This window comes from Falco naumanni, assembly GCF_017639655.2.
Source record: "Falco naumanni isolate bFalNau1 chromosome 20 unlocalized genomic scaffold, bFalNau1.pat SUPER_20_unloc_2, whole genome shotgun sequence".
NCBI classification, from domain to species: domain Eukaryota; kingdom Metazoa; phylum Chordata; class Aves; order Falconiformes; family Falconidae; genus Falco; species Falco naumanni.
In genome coordinates, this window is record NW_024427346.1 from 392,298 (window position 1) to 405,385 (window position 13,088).

At 60.9% G+C, this 13,088-nt stretch overlaps 1 protein-coding gene across 2 annotated transcripts; it reads right to left on the reverse strand.

Annotated features, from left to right (window-relative positions):
* Positions 1 to 570: 570 nt before the first annotated feature.
* On the reverse strand, positions 571 to 7,318 carry SMARCD1 (SWI/SNF related, matrix associated, actin dependent regulator of chromatin, subfamily d, member 1). 2 transcript variants are annotated; one of them, XM_040581215.1, is made up of 14 exons: positions 7,129 to 7,318; positions 6,820 to 7,007; positions 5,945 to 6,001; positions 4,486 to 4,528; positions 4,278 to 4,400; positions 3,921 to 4,043; positions 3,309 to 3,425; positions 2,883 to 2,984; positions 2,635 to 2,796; positions 2,438 to 2,535; positions 1,866 to 2,001; positions 1,392 to 1,514; positions 1,048 to 1,149; positions 571 to 825 (listed from the first exon to the last, which is right to left on the reverse strand). In XM_040581215.1, exons 1-14 carry the CDS (start codon positions 7,294 to 7,296, stop codon positions 772 to 774), a joined length of 1,596 nt encoding a protein of 531 aa, XP_040437149.1. In that variant the 5' UTR covers positions 7,297 to 7,318; the 3' UTR covers positions 571 to 771. The 2 variants fall into 2 exon arrangements, with proteins under 2 accessions (XP_040437149.1, XP_040437150.1); XM_040581216.1 differs by lacking the exon at positions 5,945 to 6,001.
* Between the last annotated feature and the right edge of the window lie 5,770 nt (positions 7,319 to 13,088).

Sequence of the window (13,088 nt, forward strand, 5' to 3'; positions counted from 1 at the left end):
GTCCTCCGAAGCGCCGAGAAGTCTCACCAACGCTTCCACATCCCTGCAGCGAGCCGCTGCCTCGCCTCCCCTAGCACAGTCTGTCAAAGAATATGAAGGGAGCAGGGCAGGGGAAAAAAAAACCAAACAAAACGGGACGAGGGAAGAAGCAATTCTCTACACAGACCAGTAACTTCCTCGAGGGAGAGGGCGACCGATGAGGCAGCCCCGTGCAGCAGCCCCCTCCGAGCGAGGGAGTGAGGGCAGGGAGGTATGTCAGCTCGTAGCATCCTGCCCGCTGCGTCTCCCGGCCCCTGGCTATAAAACGAGGCAGGAAAAAAAAGAGACCAGCCCCCGAATTCCCCGGATTTACAGCAGATCCAGGTTTCCCAGAGCCAGGTCTTGGTGCCACAACTAGATGCTAGTTGGGGAAGAACGGGCTGTGGGTTCTGAACGTGAGAAAGGCTCCGAGGCAGCGGTTGCACCGGCTACTGGGGACACTACGGGCAGCACGGAGTCACGGGGAGGCTCTCGGAAGCCTTGGGACTGACAAGGCAACAGTCAGGAAGAAAACCAGGTAGAAACGTGTGCTCAGCGGAGCCCGGCTGCTTGTCACAACCCCAGAAGACCCCAGCTGTCCTGGAGCTGCCCCAAGAGGGACAATGCCAGGATGAATAATGACGTGGGCCTCGCTGCCGGAGTGGGTTTATGTGAGCCTTAACGGCGTACTCTGCAGCTCTCCGTCGCCAAAAATAGCTGTGCTGCCTTCTGGCTGGGGAGGAGCGGAGCAGCCTATGTGTTACGGATTCCCAGGGCCTGCTCCAGTTCCTGCCGTCTTTGCTGCACCTGCAAGAGAAGCCAAAGGCGCGGCGTTAACACATTCAGATGGTGCAAGTGCCACAGCGTCCCAGTTAACGCGGGACCCAGCTGGAAAAGGGATGAACTCAAACTGGGACCGAGGGTACAAGCGAAGCTGAGCACTGCTGCTTCCCACGGGCAGCGTCCGAGAAGGGACAGGGACCCCAAGCCGCTGGGTAGGGAGGGGGACCCCTGCCCGGGGACACTCACCTTGGAGTAGAAGTATCGGCACACGGCTTCCTGAGCCCATGGCTGGAAGTAGAACTCGGCTCTACGCTCCTCTTCGGGATTCCCAACCACATCAGTCATTGTCTGGAGAGCACAAAGGACGGCAGTTCAGGGAGCGCGGAAACTCCGGCTGTGCGGAGCGAACCCGGGCCCCCTCCCCTTCCCTCAAAGAAATTTCACTACAGTCAGGTCAGGTTTTTACACCTGACTCCAATTCTAGTCTCGCTTTCCGAGCGGGAAATCGCCTCCCTCTCTCTGCGGGAGCTGGTTATAATGAGGGGAAGCGTGTGACTGGATCCACCTTCCACACAAGAGAAAGGTTTTACCTTTAAATCCCGGCACTGGGACTGTAGCCAGTCGTTGATGAAGCCCTGAGGATCTCGGGCAAAGCTCAGCATGAACTCACGCTGTGTCTTCAGCTGGTTAATTGTCTCTATTGTTTCATGAATCTGAAGGAGATAAGCACAGCAACTAAACCGCTGAATAGGGGAAAAAAGTCAGACAAACATCAAGGGACCCAACCCACCAGGCAAATTCTTATACTCCCCGACTGACTTACACCCATCGGGATTTTCAACTTCCAGTTTCCTGCTCTAAATATTACTGGTTTTCCCACTGTTGGCTTTAAAATTGCATTTCCAGGTGATGCCACCTGTCTGTGAGCACGGCTGATCCCACCCCAGCTTCCCAAGGCACGCAAGAGCAAAGCTGAACCCCTGGCCTCTGCAGAGGTCACCTGCTCCGGGGACACATTCCCACCCGGCCGTGAGGAGGGCAGAGCTGAAGGGGCTTCTTCCCACCTTGTTATCCAGCGCCGCGATCTCCTGCTGGCTGGCTGTGGACAGCAGGAAGGAATTCATCTGAGTTTTCAAGGTATCGTCCACCTCCACGTCGATGTCATAGCAGGCTGTTTTCTTCTGGTCGTTTGGGTCAACACTAGGAGCCATCCACGAGAAAGAAGCCAAAATAATTAAAGAGCTCAAGAAAGCACCAAACCGTAGCTCCTCCGGGACTGACGCAGCATATGGGGTGCAGGCAGGGCCAAGCCGCGCTCGTGGTGGTGTTAATTTCGGCTCTGACACCACGCAGCGCAGCTCCCCGGCTGGCTTGGCAGCACGAGGACCCAGCGATTGCTCCATCTAAGCTACAAAAGCGTAATGCAAAAAGGACAGCAGGAACGTGGGAGCGCCTGGTGGGAAAGAGGGACGCGGTAACGGAGAGAGGCGGCTGTTCTTGTACGTAGAAACAACGACAGGCGACACGGGAATGGCTGCTGAAAACCAGAACGTGTTACATCCCCTTCCTGTGCCAGCCTCACCCATCCCTTCCGCTCTCCTTCCCAGAAACAGGAAGAGAAGTGGACCCGTCTCACCTGATCACGTGATTAATGATGATCGGCTCCGGGGGCATAAGCAACGCGTGAAGCCTTTGGGGGATCTCAGAGAACTTCATCCGCTGAGATTCAAATATCTGCGACGGAAACACGGGGCTGAGGGACGCAACGGGCAGCTCGGCGCCCGCCGACCAAGAAAAACCGCAACCGTCGCTCGTTCCGGCCGCCCCGTTTACCTGCTGGAGGTATTTGTCACAGATGACATACTCCCGCTCGTGGGGGTCCTGCAGCTTGTGAGTCTTGATGTATTGCCACAACGCCTGGATGATCACCGGGCGCGTCTGAGTGTGAATCCCCAAGAGACGAGCCAAGCGGGGATCCAGTTTGAACTGGGGAGGCTGAAAAGAAAACGCACGGAGAGGTGAGGTGGCCACAGCCACGGCGCACGGGACGTGCCCAGCGCTGTTACCCCCCAACGTCTCACCTGGTAATCCAGCATCAGAAGGACAGTACAGCGCACGTTTACATCTCCCGGCCTCTTCACCTGGAAGCCGTCCGTCTCCTGAGTCGTCGCAGTCCTGTGCCACTGCGCCAGGAGAGGGAATTTAGGAGCAGCCCCACACCCGGTCCCCTTTGCTCCTGCTGCTGGCCACCCAGTGAGCTCGCCAGTAAATCCCACCCACCTAAAGTTTGCCTTATTCCCACTTAGAAACAAGAGTTAATACATTCGTTCAGACCCCCGGCAAGTCAAGAGGAAAAGCTAAGATAAGAATTCAAGAGCTCCTGGCTCCCAGCCACTTGTTCAAGCCTTCGGTGCCCTCAACTCTCAAGTTACAAGCGACACGCAAACCCTGTCGTCCGCCGAAACACCAACCCGTTTTTAGAGGCAACACAGCAAAAAGCAGCTCACCTCTACCAGGTGATTGTCAGGGCCATACAGGTCTTTATCAAGTTCAATGACCAGAGATTTAAAGAAGGATGAGAACTTTCTTTTCTGCTTGGTGGCATCGTATTTGGACAAAGCAGACTGCAAGCAACACAGGAAGGAAAAGTGTTAGGACAGCAAGTTTCAGCACTCAAGCACAGCCACCGTGCACACGACAGCGCTCCTTTGAAGTTCTGAACACCTAAAATCACCAACGTGTGCTTGAAAAATCAAGTTCCAAGTCAGAAAGTGAAAGCCTGGAGTTAAAAAGACGAGCTTGCAGGAATTCAATCGCTCGGCAATTACGTACAGTGCAAGCGCCCTGGTTCTCAGAGCCAGGGGACACAAGGGCCACTGATCTGCTCTCACCATTAATTCTTAGAGCTATAAGAACTTTGTATAACTCGTGTCCTGCCATGGGGACACCCATCGGTCTCCAAGCTGGGCTCTCGGTCTCGGCACCATCAGACTCCTTGGAAAACAGAGACGAAGGAGGATATCAAGCCCCTAGCTGTGCTCTCGGACGCTAAGAAACTGGTTTCATTGCCAATTCCAGATCCAGAAAGGCACCTCTGCAGCTGGGGGTTTCACACTTACGTCTTCCAACAGCCGTCCTTCCACCCGGAGCTCCCAGGAGGCAACTGTCCCTTCACCATCCTCCGCATCAGACTTGGCTGGATTGAAGGTATTGGAGATAAAAATACGTAGCTTTCGTTTTTGCTAGGAGAAAACGCAGCGGCTCAGTGTGAATTCTGAAATAAAGGGCTGACCATCTGGCTTATGTTTTGCTAAAACTGAGCTTCGTGGGTTTAGCTGCCTCATATTCCCCACGCTCTACGTCCGGAGCACTGAGATTCCCAGCGTGCCCCACGCTTCGGCACCCTCCTGCTGTCTTAACCAAAGCCAGAACCTCCAAACCTGGCTCAGGACCAGCAGAATGTGACCCTCCCCTACCTTAATGGGTCGCTTCAAAGCCTCCTGGATATCCAAGCGTTTCCGCATGATCGTCTGGTCCAATTTTCTTTCGAAAGCCAGCAAGTCCATATAGGCCTGAGACTCGGGTACCAGTTCACGAATCTACACGACAATCAAGAATGCAAATCACCGCCGGCTCCCCCACGCTCCTCCGGCCCGTGCCGCACCACCGCACGGTGCCACTCACCCTCTGAGGTAGAATTTTATCAGCCATCTTCTTCTTTTTAGCGCTGCGAAGGAAGAAAAGGCAGACACGGGCATGAAAATGGCAACAGCTTTCCGCAAATTAACCGCAGGCGCTCACGAAGGGAGCAAGGCGACGGCTTATCCTCCGGTTCAGTGTCACACGGTAACCCAGGGGGGACGTGCAGGGGGGACCTGTGGGTGCTGGGAGTGGGGTGGGACGTGCAGGGGGGACCTGTGGGTGCTGGGAGCAGGGGGGGAGGTGCAGGGGGGCCCGTGGGTGCTGGGAGCAGGGGGGGAGGTGCAGGGGGGCCCGTGGGTGCTGGGAGCAGGGGGGGAGGTGCAGGGGGGGACGTGGATGCTGGGAGCAGGGGGGAGGTGCAGGGGGGACCTGTGGGTGCTGGGAGCGGGGTGGGACGTGCAGGGGGGACCTGTGGGTGCTGGGAGCAGGGGGGAAGGTGCAGGGGGGACCTGTGGGTGCTGGGAGCAGGGGGGAAGGTGCAGGGCGGGACCTGTGGGTGCTGGGAGCGGGGTGGGACGTGCAGGGGGGACCTGTGGGTGCTGGGAGCGGGGTGGGATGTGCAGGGGGGACCTGTGGGTGCTGGGAGCAGGGGGGGAGGTGCAGGGGGGACCTGTGGGTGCTGGGAGCAGGGGGGGAGGTGCAGGAGGGCCCAGGGGTGCTGGGAGCAGGGGGGGAGGTGCAGGAGGGCCCAGGGGTGCTGGGAGCAGGGGGGGAGGTGCAGGGGGGACCTGTGGGTGCTGGGAGCAGGGGGGGAGGTGCAGGGGGGCCCGTGGGTGCTGGGAGCAGGGGGGGAGGTGCAGGGGGGCCCAGGGGTGCTGGGAGCAGGGGGGGGAGGGGGCGTCAGGCTGTGCTGGGGGCTCCCCTCCCTGTGCAAAGCCACCGGTGGGAGAACTCGCAGCCTGGATGCCAGTCGGGGGCCCAGGTTCTCATTTTCAGGGGTGTCATCGTCCCCGTCAGCACAGTCAGGCTCGCTCGCCCCACAACCCCCCCCCCCAGAGCTGACGCACCCCGCGGCGGTGCAACCAGCCGATCCCTCCCCCCCTCACGTTCCCTACGAGAGCTCAGAAAACGGGGTGCCGGCCAGCTGGGAAGGGCGCGCTGGCACACACCGCCTAAACAAAGCAGCTCGCGAGCCTCAATGAGCTTTAGATGGAATTTTCTAGGATTTGAAATCCAGGGATGAATTCCCAGCGTTACCGGAGCGCCACGTTACGCCGCTACGAACGTAACAGGGGTCGCTCCTGTCAGCGGCTCCAGGTTATTCTTTTCTCCACCGGACGGGTCTCCCGGAGGAGCTCCAAAGGCACCAGACGTCCCTTTTGGCCGCCCAAGAAGCAGCAGCCAGGAGAAGCCCCAGCCCCCCGACTCCCCCCAGGCCGTGCCTGACGCCGCTGCCCCCCACCCGGTACAGCCCCCGCTTCAGCGAGGGGTCACCACTCACCCTCCGATTCCAGGGGGCCCTGCCTGCACCCCGAAACCCAGCATCTCCCCGCGGGGCCTTTGGGGAGAGGCATCGTGTCTGTGCCCCCGCCTGGGGATGCCCTGAGCCATCCCACCGCCCGGGTTTATCCCGGGATGCCCCGAGACCCCCCCGCTGCCCACGTTAATCCCGGGATGCCCTGAGACTCCCCCCTTTATCCCAGGATACCCAGAGACACCCCACTGCCTGGGTTTATCCTGGGATGCCCTGAGACTCCTCACTTTATCCTGGGATGCCCTGAGACCCCCCGCTGCCCGGGAGACCCCCTGCTGCCCAGGTTTATCCCGGGATGCCCCGAGACCCCCCACGGCCCGGGTTTATCCCAGGATGCCCTGAGATTCCCAGGGGCCCAGGTTGATCCTGGGATGCCCTAAGACATCCCACTGCCCAGCTTTATCCTGGGACACCCTGAGACACCCTGATACCACCCCACTGCCCAGGGGTGTCCCAGGATGCCCTGAGACCCCCCGCGGCCCGGGTTGATCCTGGGATGCCCCGAGACCCCCCTGCTGCCCGGGTTGATCCCGAGATGCCCCGAGACCCCCCTGCTGCCCGGGTTTATCCCGGGATGCCCCGAGACCCCCCGCGGCCCGGGTTGATCCCGGGATGCCCCGAGACCCCCCGCGGCCCGGGTTGATCCCGGGATGCCCTGAGACCCCCCGCGGCCCGGGTTGATCCCGGGATGCCCTGAGACTCCCCGCGGCCCGGGTTGATCCCGGGATGCCCTGAGACCCCCCGCGGCCCGGGTTGATCCCGGGATGCCCTGAGACCCCCCGCGGCCCGGGTTGATCCCGGGATGCCCTGAGACCCCCGCGGCCCGGGACACCGGCCCTTACTTGTGGTTGCGGTTGGGCACGGCCTGCGGCTGCACCTGCTGGAGCTGCTGCGGCGCCGGCCGCTTGCGGGCCTGGTCCAGGCTGGCCTGCGCCATCCCGGGCCGCACCGCCGGGCTCCCGCCGTAACCGGGCGGCCCCATGGCGGGGCCCTGCGGCGCCAGCCGGCTGCCCGGTAGCATTCCGGGGCGCTGCGGAGAAAAGAAAACCGGTCCAGTGCCCACCGGGAGGAGCCGGGGCCGCCCCCGTCCCCGCCGCCCCCCGCCCCGCCCCGCGCAGCGCCGGTCCCCGCCGGCCCCTCCCCCGCCTCACCGGGTAGGCGGCTCCCGGCAGCGGCGAGCGGTACAGGCCCTGTCCCGGAGCCGGGCCCATGCGCACCGGCCCGCCCGGCGTGCCCGGACCCAGCGCGCCGGCCCCGGCAGCGGCCCCACCGCCGCCGCCGCTGGGAGTAACCGACTGGAATCCCGCCCGCGCCGCCATCTTCTCCAGCACAAAGGGGAGCGGGCCGGAACCGGAAACGGCCATAGAGAGGCCGCGCGCCGGCCGCGCTAGAGAGGCACCGCCCCGGGGAGCCGCCCTCTGCTGGCGGGAGGACCGGCGGGGGGGCGGGGCCGCTGGCATCCTGCGGGGGCGGGGCCGGGGGTATAAGGGAGGGGCCTGGGGCAGGGGCTGAGGGCAGGGGGCTGCGTGGGAGGGGGCAGGGATTTGGGGAAGGGCCTGGGGCTGCGTGGGAGGGGGCAGGTTCCTGGGGGCTGCTTTTGGGGTCCAGGACCCCTGAGGGTCCTGGGGTGCTCTGAGGGTGCACGGATCGTGTGTGCATCAGAGCCCTGAGTGTGAAAACCTGCGGCTTTTCCATTTCTTCCCACTATTTTGCTCTCATATGCGAGAGCTGCTCATGTCAGTGCCCTGCCCGGCTGCTGCCGTACCCCCCTGGGAATTGCATTGGCTGTTTTTGGCGTCCAGGTACCGCCTGAGGGTCCCTGGGTTGCTCTGAGGATGCACAGATTGTTTGTGCATCTGAGCCCCAAGTGTGAAAACCTGCGGTTTTTCCATTTCTTTCCACTTTTCTGCTCTCATATGTGAGAGCTGCTCATGTCAGTGTCCTGCCTGGCTGCTGCCCTACCTCCCCCCAGGAATTGCATTGGCTGTTTTGGGGATCCAGGTACCCTCTAAGGGTCCTGGGGTGCTCCAGGGGTGCACAGATTGTGTGTGCATTGGAGCCCTGAGTGTGAAAACGTGTGGATTTTCCACTTCATTCCGCTTTTTTGCTCTCATATGCGAGAGCTGCTCATGTCAGTGTCCTGCCTGGCTGCTGCCGTACCCCCCTGGGAATTGCATTGGCTGGTTTTGGGGTCCTGGTACCCCTGAGGGTCCTGCAGCGAACCGAGGGCGCATGGATCACATGCATGTCGGAGCCCTGAGTGTGAAAACCTGCGGCTTTTCCATTTCTTTCTGCTTTTTCACTCCCATATGTGAGAGCTGCTCATGTCAGTGTCCTGCTGGTCACCCCGGGAGTTGTGCTGGCTGGTTTGGGGGTCCAGGTACCCCCTGAGGGTCCTGCAGCGCTCTAAGGACACATGGATCACATGCGTGTCAGACCCCCAAGTGTGAAAACCTGCGGCTTTTCCATTTCTTCCCACTTTTCTGCTCTCATAAGTGAAAACTGCTCATGTCAATGTCCTGCCTGGCTGCTGCTGTACCCCCCTGGGAATTGCATTGGCTGTTTTGGGGGGTCCAGGTACCCCCTGAGGGTCCTGCAGTGCTCTGAGGGCGCATGGATCACATGTCAGACCCCCGAGCATGAAAACCTGTGGCTTTTCCTTTCTTTTCACTCTCATACCCGAGAGCTGCTCATGCTGGTGTCATCTGGCTGCTCTGTAACCCCCCCAGGAATTGCATTGGCTGTTTTGGGGGTCCAGGTACCCCCTGAGGGTCCTGGGGTGCTCTAAGGGTGCACGGATCGTGTGTGCATCAGAGCCCTGAGTGTGAAAACCTGCGGCTTTTCCATTTCTTCCCACTATTTTGCTCTCGTACCCAAGAGCTGCTCATGTCAGTGCCCTGCCCGGCTGCTGCCGTACCCCCCCTGGGAATTGCATTGGCTGTTTTGGGGGTCCAGGTACCCCCTGAGGGTCCTGGGGTGCTCTAAGGGTGCACGGATCGTGTGTGCATCAGAGCCCTGAGTGTGAAAACCTGCGGCTTTTCCATTTCTTCCCACTATTTTGCTCTCGTACCCAAGAGCTGCTCATGTCAGTGTCCTGCCCGGCTGCTGCCGTACCCCCCCTGGGAATTGCATTGGCTGTTTTGGGGGTCCCGGTACTCCCTGAGGGTCCTGGGGTGCTCTGAGGGCGCACGCATCATGTGTGCATCCGAGCCCCAAGTGTGAAAACCTGCGGCTTTTCCACTTTTCCCCTCTCATCCCCGAGAGCTGCTCCCGCTGGTGTCACTGGTGTCACCGGGCTGCTGTAACCCCCCCGGCGCACGCTGCGGCTCACCACCCTCGTGTCCCACGATGGCCGCGCCGATGCGATGCACGGCGGTGACAGATGGATGGGGTCACCTCTCCCAGCACAGCCCGGCAGGATAACGGGGAGCTGCGGGAGATGACAGCTTGGAGGGGTCGGGGTCACCGCCTGCCCCCACAACGGGAGCTGCTGCGGGTGCCGGCGGCTGCGCTGGCTACTCACGGTGCCTGGCTGTAATTAATTTCGCTTCATTAACTCCCTTCTGGGCCTGGCTAGGTTATCTTGTTCCTATTCAAAGCCCACCCTGTGGCCTTTGCAGCACCAGCTCTGGTGCAGGAGGACCAGAATAGCTTTAAACCGGTTCTGGTTTAAATGCAAAACTCCCGTCTGCCATTTCCAGCGGCACCGAGGGGCAGCGGGGACTTTGGCATTTCAACGTTCCTCGCCCACCGACCATTATTTGGTCCCCACGGGGTCCTGAGTGCTTTTTTGGATGCCCAGCGTTGGATCTGGCGCGGTACTTTTGCTCTTTGTAGCTGGAAATTTGTAGGACCCAAGCTGCGTTGCTGTATGGCTTTGCGCTACAACCGCTAGTAGCTCAGTTCAATTAAAAGCAGGTGAAGTCAGGCTAACGACTCGTTTCTGCCGGATCTCAGGTGTCTGTCCCAAACTCCAGAGTGTTGGAGTTGCCAAAGATGAGCAGCTGGGCATGTGTTAATTCTGCTGAGAGCAAGAGGCGGTTCCCCTCCTCCAGCCCGCGGTGTTCACGTGGCGGTGAGGACCCGGCAGCGATGCTGGGGCACCTCGAGGCATCGCCGCACCCCGAGGCATCGCCGCACCCTGAGCCATCATTGCACCCTGAGCCATCACCGCGCTAGTGCATCGCCGCACCCCGAGCCATCACCGCACCCTGAGCCATCACCGCACCCTGAGCCATCACCGCGCTAGCGCATCGCCGCACCCCGAGCCATCACCGCACCCTGAGCCATCACCGCGCTAGCGCATCGCTGCACTCTGAGGCATTGCTGTGCCCCAAGCCATTGCTGTACCCCAAGCCATCACTGTGCTGGTGCATCGCCGCACCCCGAGCCATCACTGCGCTAGTGCATCCCTGCACCCCAAGCCATCACCGTGCAAGCACATCGCCACACCCCGAGCCATTGCTGCGCCCCAAGCCATCACCAAACCATCGCTGCACCCCGAGCCATCACCACGCCATCACCGGCACCCCGAGCCATTGCTGCACCCCGAGCCATTGCCACACCATCGCTGCAGCCCGAGCCATCACCACGCCATCGCTGCACCCCGAGCCATCGCTGCACCCCGAGCCATCCCTGCACCCCGAGCCATCACCACGCCATCGCTGCACCCTGAGCCATTGCTACACCCCGAGCCATCACCACGCCATCGCTGCACCCCGAGCCATCGCTGCACCCCGAGCCATCACCACGCCATCGCTGCACCCCGAGCCATCGCTGCACCCCGAGCCATCACCACGCCATCGCTGCACCCCGAGCCATCGCTGCACCACGAGCCATTGCTACCCCCCGAGCCATCGCAACGCCATCGCCAGCATCCCGAGCCATCGCTGCACCCCAAGCCATTGCCACACCATTGCTGGCACCCTGAACCATCACTGCACCCCGAGCCATTGCCGCGCCATTGCCGTGCCCCGAGGTATCACCGTACCCCGAGCCATCACCACACTAGCACATCCCTGCACCAAGGACCACCTTAATCCAACCGCTCAGCACCACTCCCGATGTTGCCGGCCTTCACGGGCGTGTTTAAGGGCAGTGCTGGACCCTGGACCAAACCTTTACCCTCCCCCCTCCTCCCCATGTTGTTCTTGGCTCCGGTGATGCCTTCAGGAAGGTCCTGGGACGGCGCCGTCCCCACCTGCCTCCTCGGGGAGCGTTTCCAGCAGCTCAGCAAGAGAGACAGGCTCGGCGTTGGTGAGTTATATCATTCTTTATATCACCGTTAAGAGTAGCAGGTATTGATGTACAATGCATCTGTCATCTTATTGTGCTTCCTATGAAAATGTGTGTACATAGTACAGATACCAGAGAGAATTCAACACTTTATACACTTGAAGGCATTCAGAGATCAGTAACAGGGGGAAAAAAAAAAAAATGGCACAAGAACAAGGCCTAAATGCTACTGGATGGGTATCTACACTGATATGATGCATATAGATATAGATATATATATATGTACACATATATATATAGTCATATATATTATATATAAGAAATATAAAATGCAGATGGCATAATAGAAAAAAAACAAAAAAAGGGTGTGTGTATGCTTCACCAGGTGAGCGTCAAGGTCAAATCCCAGCCCCATCTTTAAAAGCTTCAATGGGAAAGAGAAAGAAAGGAAATAAATAAATGAAACGCAATGAAACGTTAGGAAAAATCCATAAGAAAATTTATGGATGTGGCCGACCCGTCATCTTTGGGCGATCGCTGGATACAAAGGACTGACCCCCAGTTCCTAATTTTGGTCAGGAAGCAAATAATAATAATTAATAATAATAATAATAATAATGACAATACTAAAAAAACAAACTGCGGTTTAGAAATAATAATTACGAAACCGACTTATTGCAAAAGCTCTTAAAGATAAGTAGCACTTCAGCCCCGGGAGGGCTCTGGCTTGATGGGGGGAGGGGAGGGGGGGGGGGGGGGGGCTGGGGGCTGGGGGCTGGGGCCACGGCCCACCGGCGCGAGGTGATGGGTCGGGGGGCAGAGGCTCGGCCGGTGCCGGACCCCGGCGGGCAGGGCAGGACGCGGCGTGCCGGGGAGAGGCAGCGATGGGGGAGAGCAGTGGTCCCAGGGCAGCAAGCCAGCAGATGCCCCAAAGATGCGCAGGGCTCGCAGTGCCCGGGGGGCAGCTGCTGTGTGTGGGGTGGGGGTGGGGGGTCAGCAGGGGGGAGCCTACGCTCGCGGGGACCAGAGGACCCTGTGCCACGGGGTGTCCCTCGGCTTGGGGACCCTTTTGGTGTTGGGGGTCCTGTGCCCACCTGGCCAAGCTGGCTGGAGCTGGGATGAGGGCCAGGGGGGGTCCTTCTGCCTGTCCCCCCTGAGGATGGCTGTTTTTTGGGGGAGGGGGCGCAGGGGGTAGCGCCAGGCTCCCTGGGGACAAGGAGGGACAGGGCTGGCACTGGCCAGGCTGCAGGGAGCCCAGGGGAGGTGGGCGGGGAGGCCACGCTGCCGCCTGACCCGCCGTGGCCGAGGGAGGGTCCTGGGTGCCGAGGTGGCCCCCCCGGCCGAGCACCCCCCGGTGGCACCCCCGTCCCGGGGACAGGGTGCCGAGGAAGACGTTCCGGAGCGGTGGAGGCATCCCGTCTTCATCACCCAGGCAGGGATGGGCTGCGGACCACCGCGGTGCCGGGGGACAAGCGAGGCTCTCCCAGGGGTGCTGAGCCCACCGCCGGCTTCGCTGCGGGGTCCTCAGCCACCCCCCTGGCCAGGCACGGGGGTCCCAGCCAGCGGCGGCCAAGGCGTTGGAGCGGGATGGGCATGGAGGCGACGGACGGACAGACGGACAGGGCTGCGGATGGAGACCCTGCGGCCCGACGGCCGCTTCTTCTTGGCTTCTGGGTTTGTCGTTAAAAAGGCCGAGGGGGGTGGGGGTGGGGGGGGGGATGGGGCAGCCCCCTGCCCCAGCCCGCTGTGCGTGTGTCATCCCCGCGCCGCCGCCGCGGTGGCCGGGCTGGATGGAGCCTCCTCGAGTCTCTGAACGAGCGGGGCAGGCGCTGAGCAGCTGCCGCGAGGGTCTGCGCGCCGGGTTGGGTCCCATCCT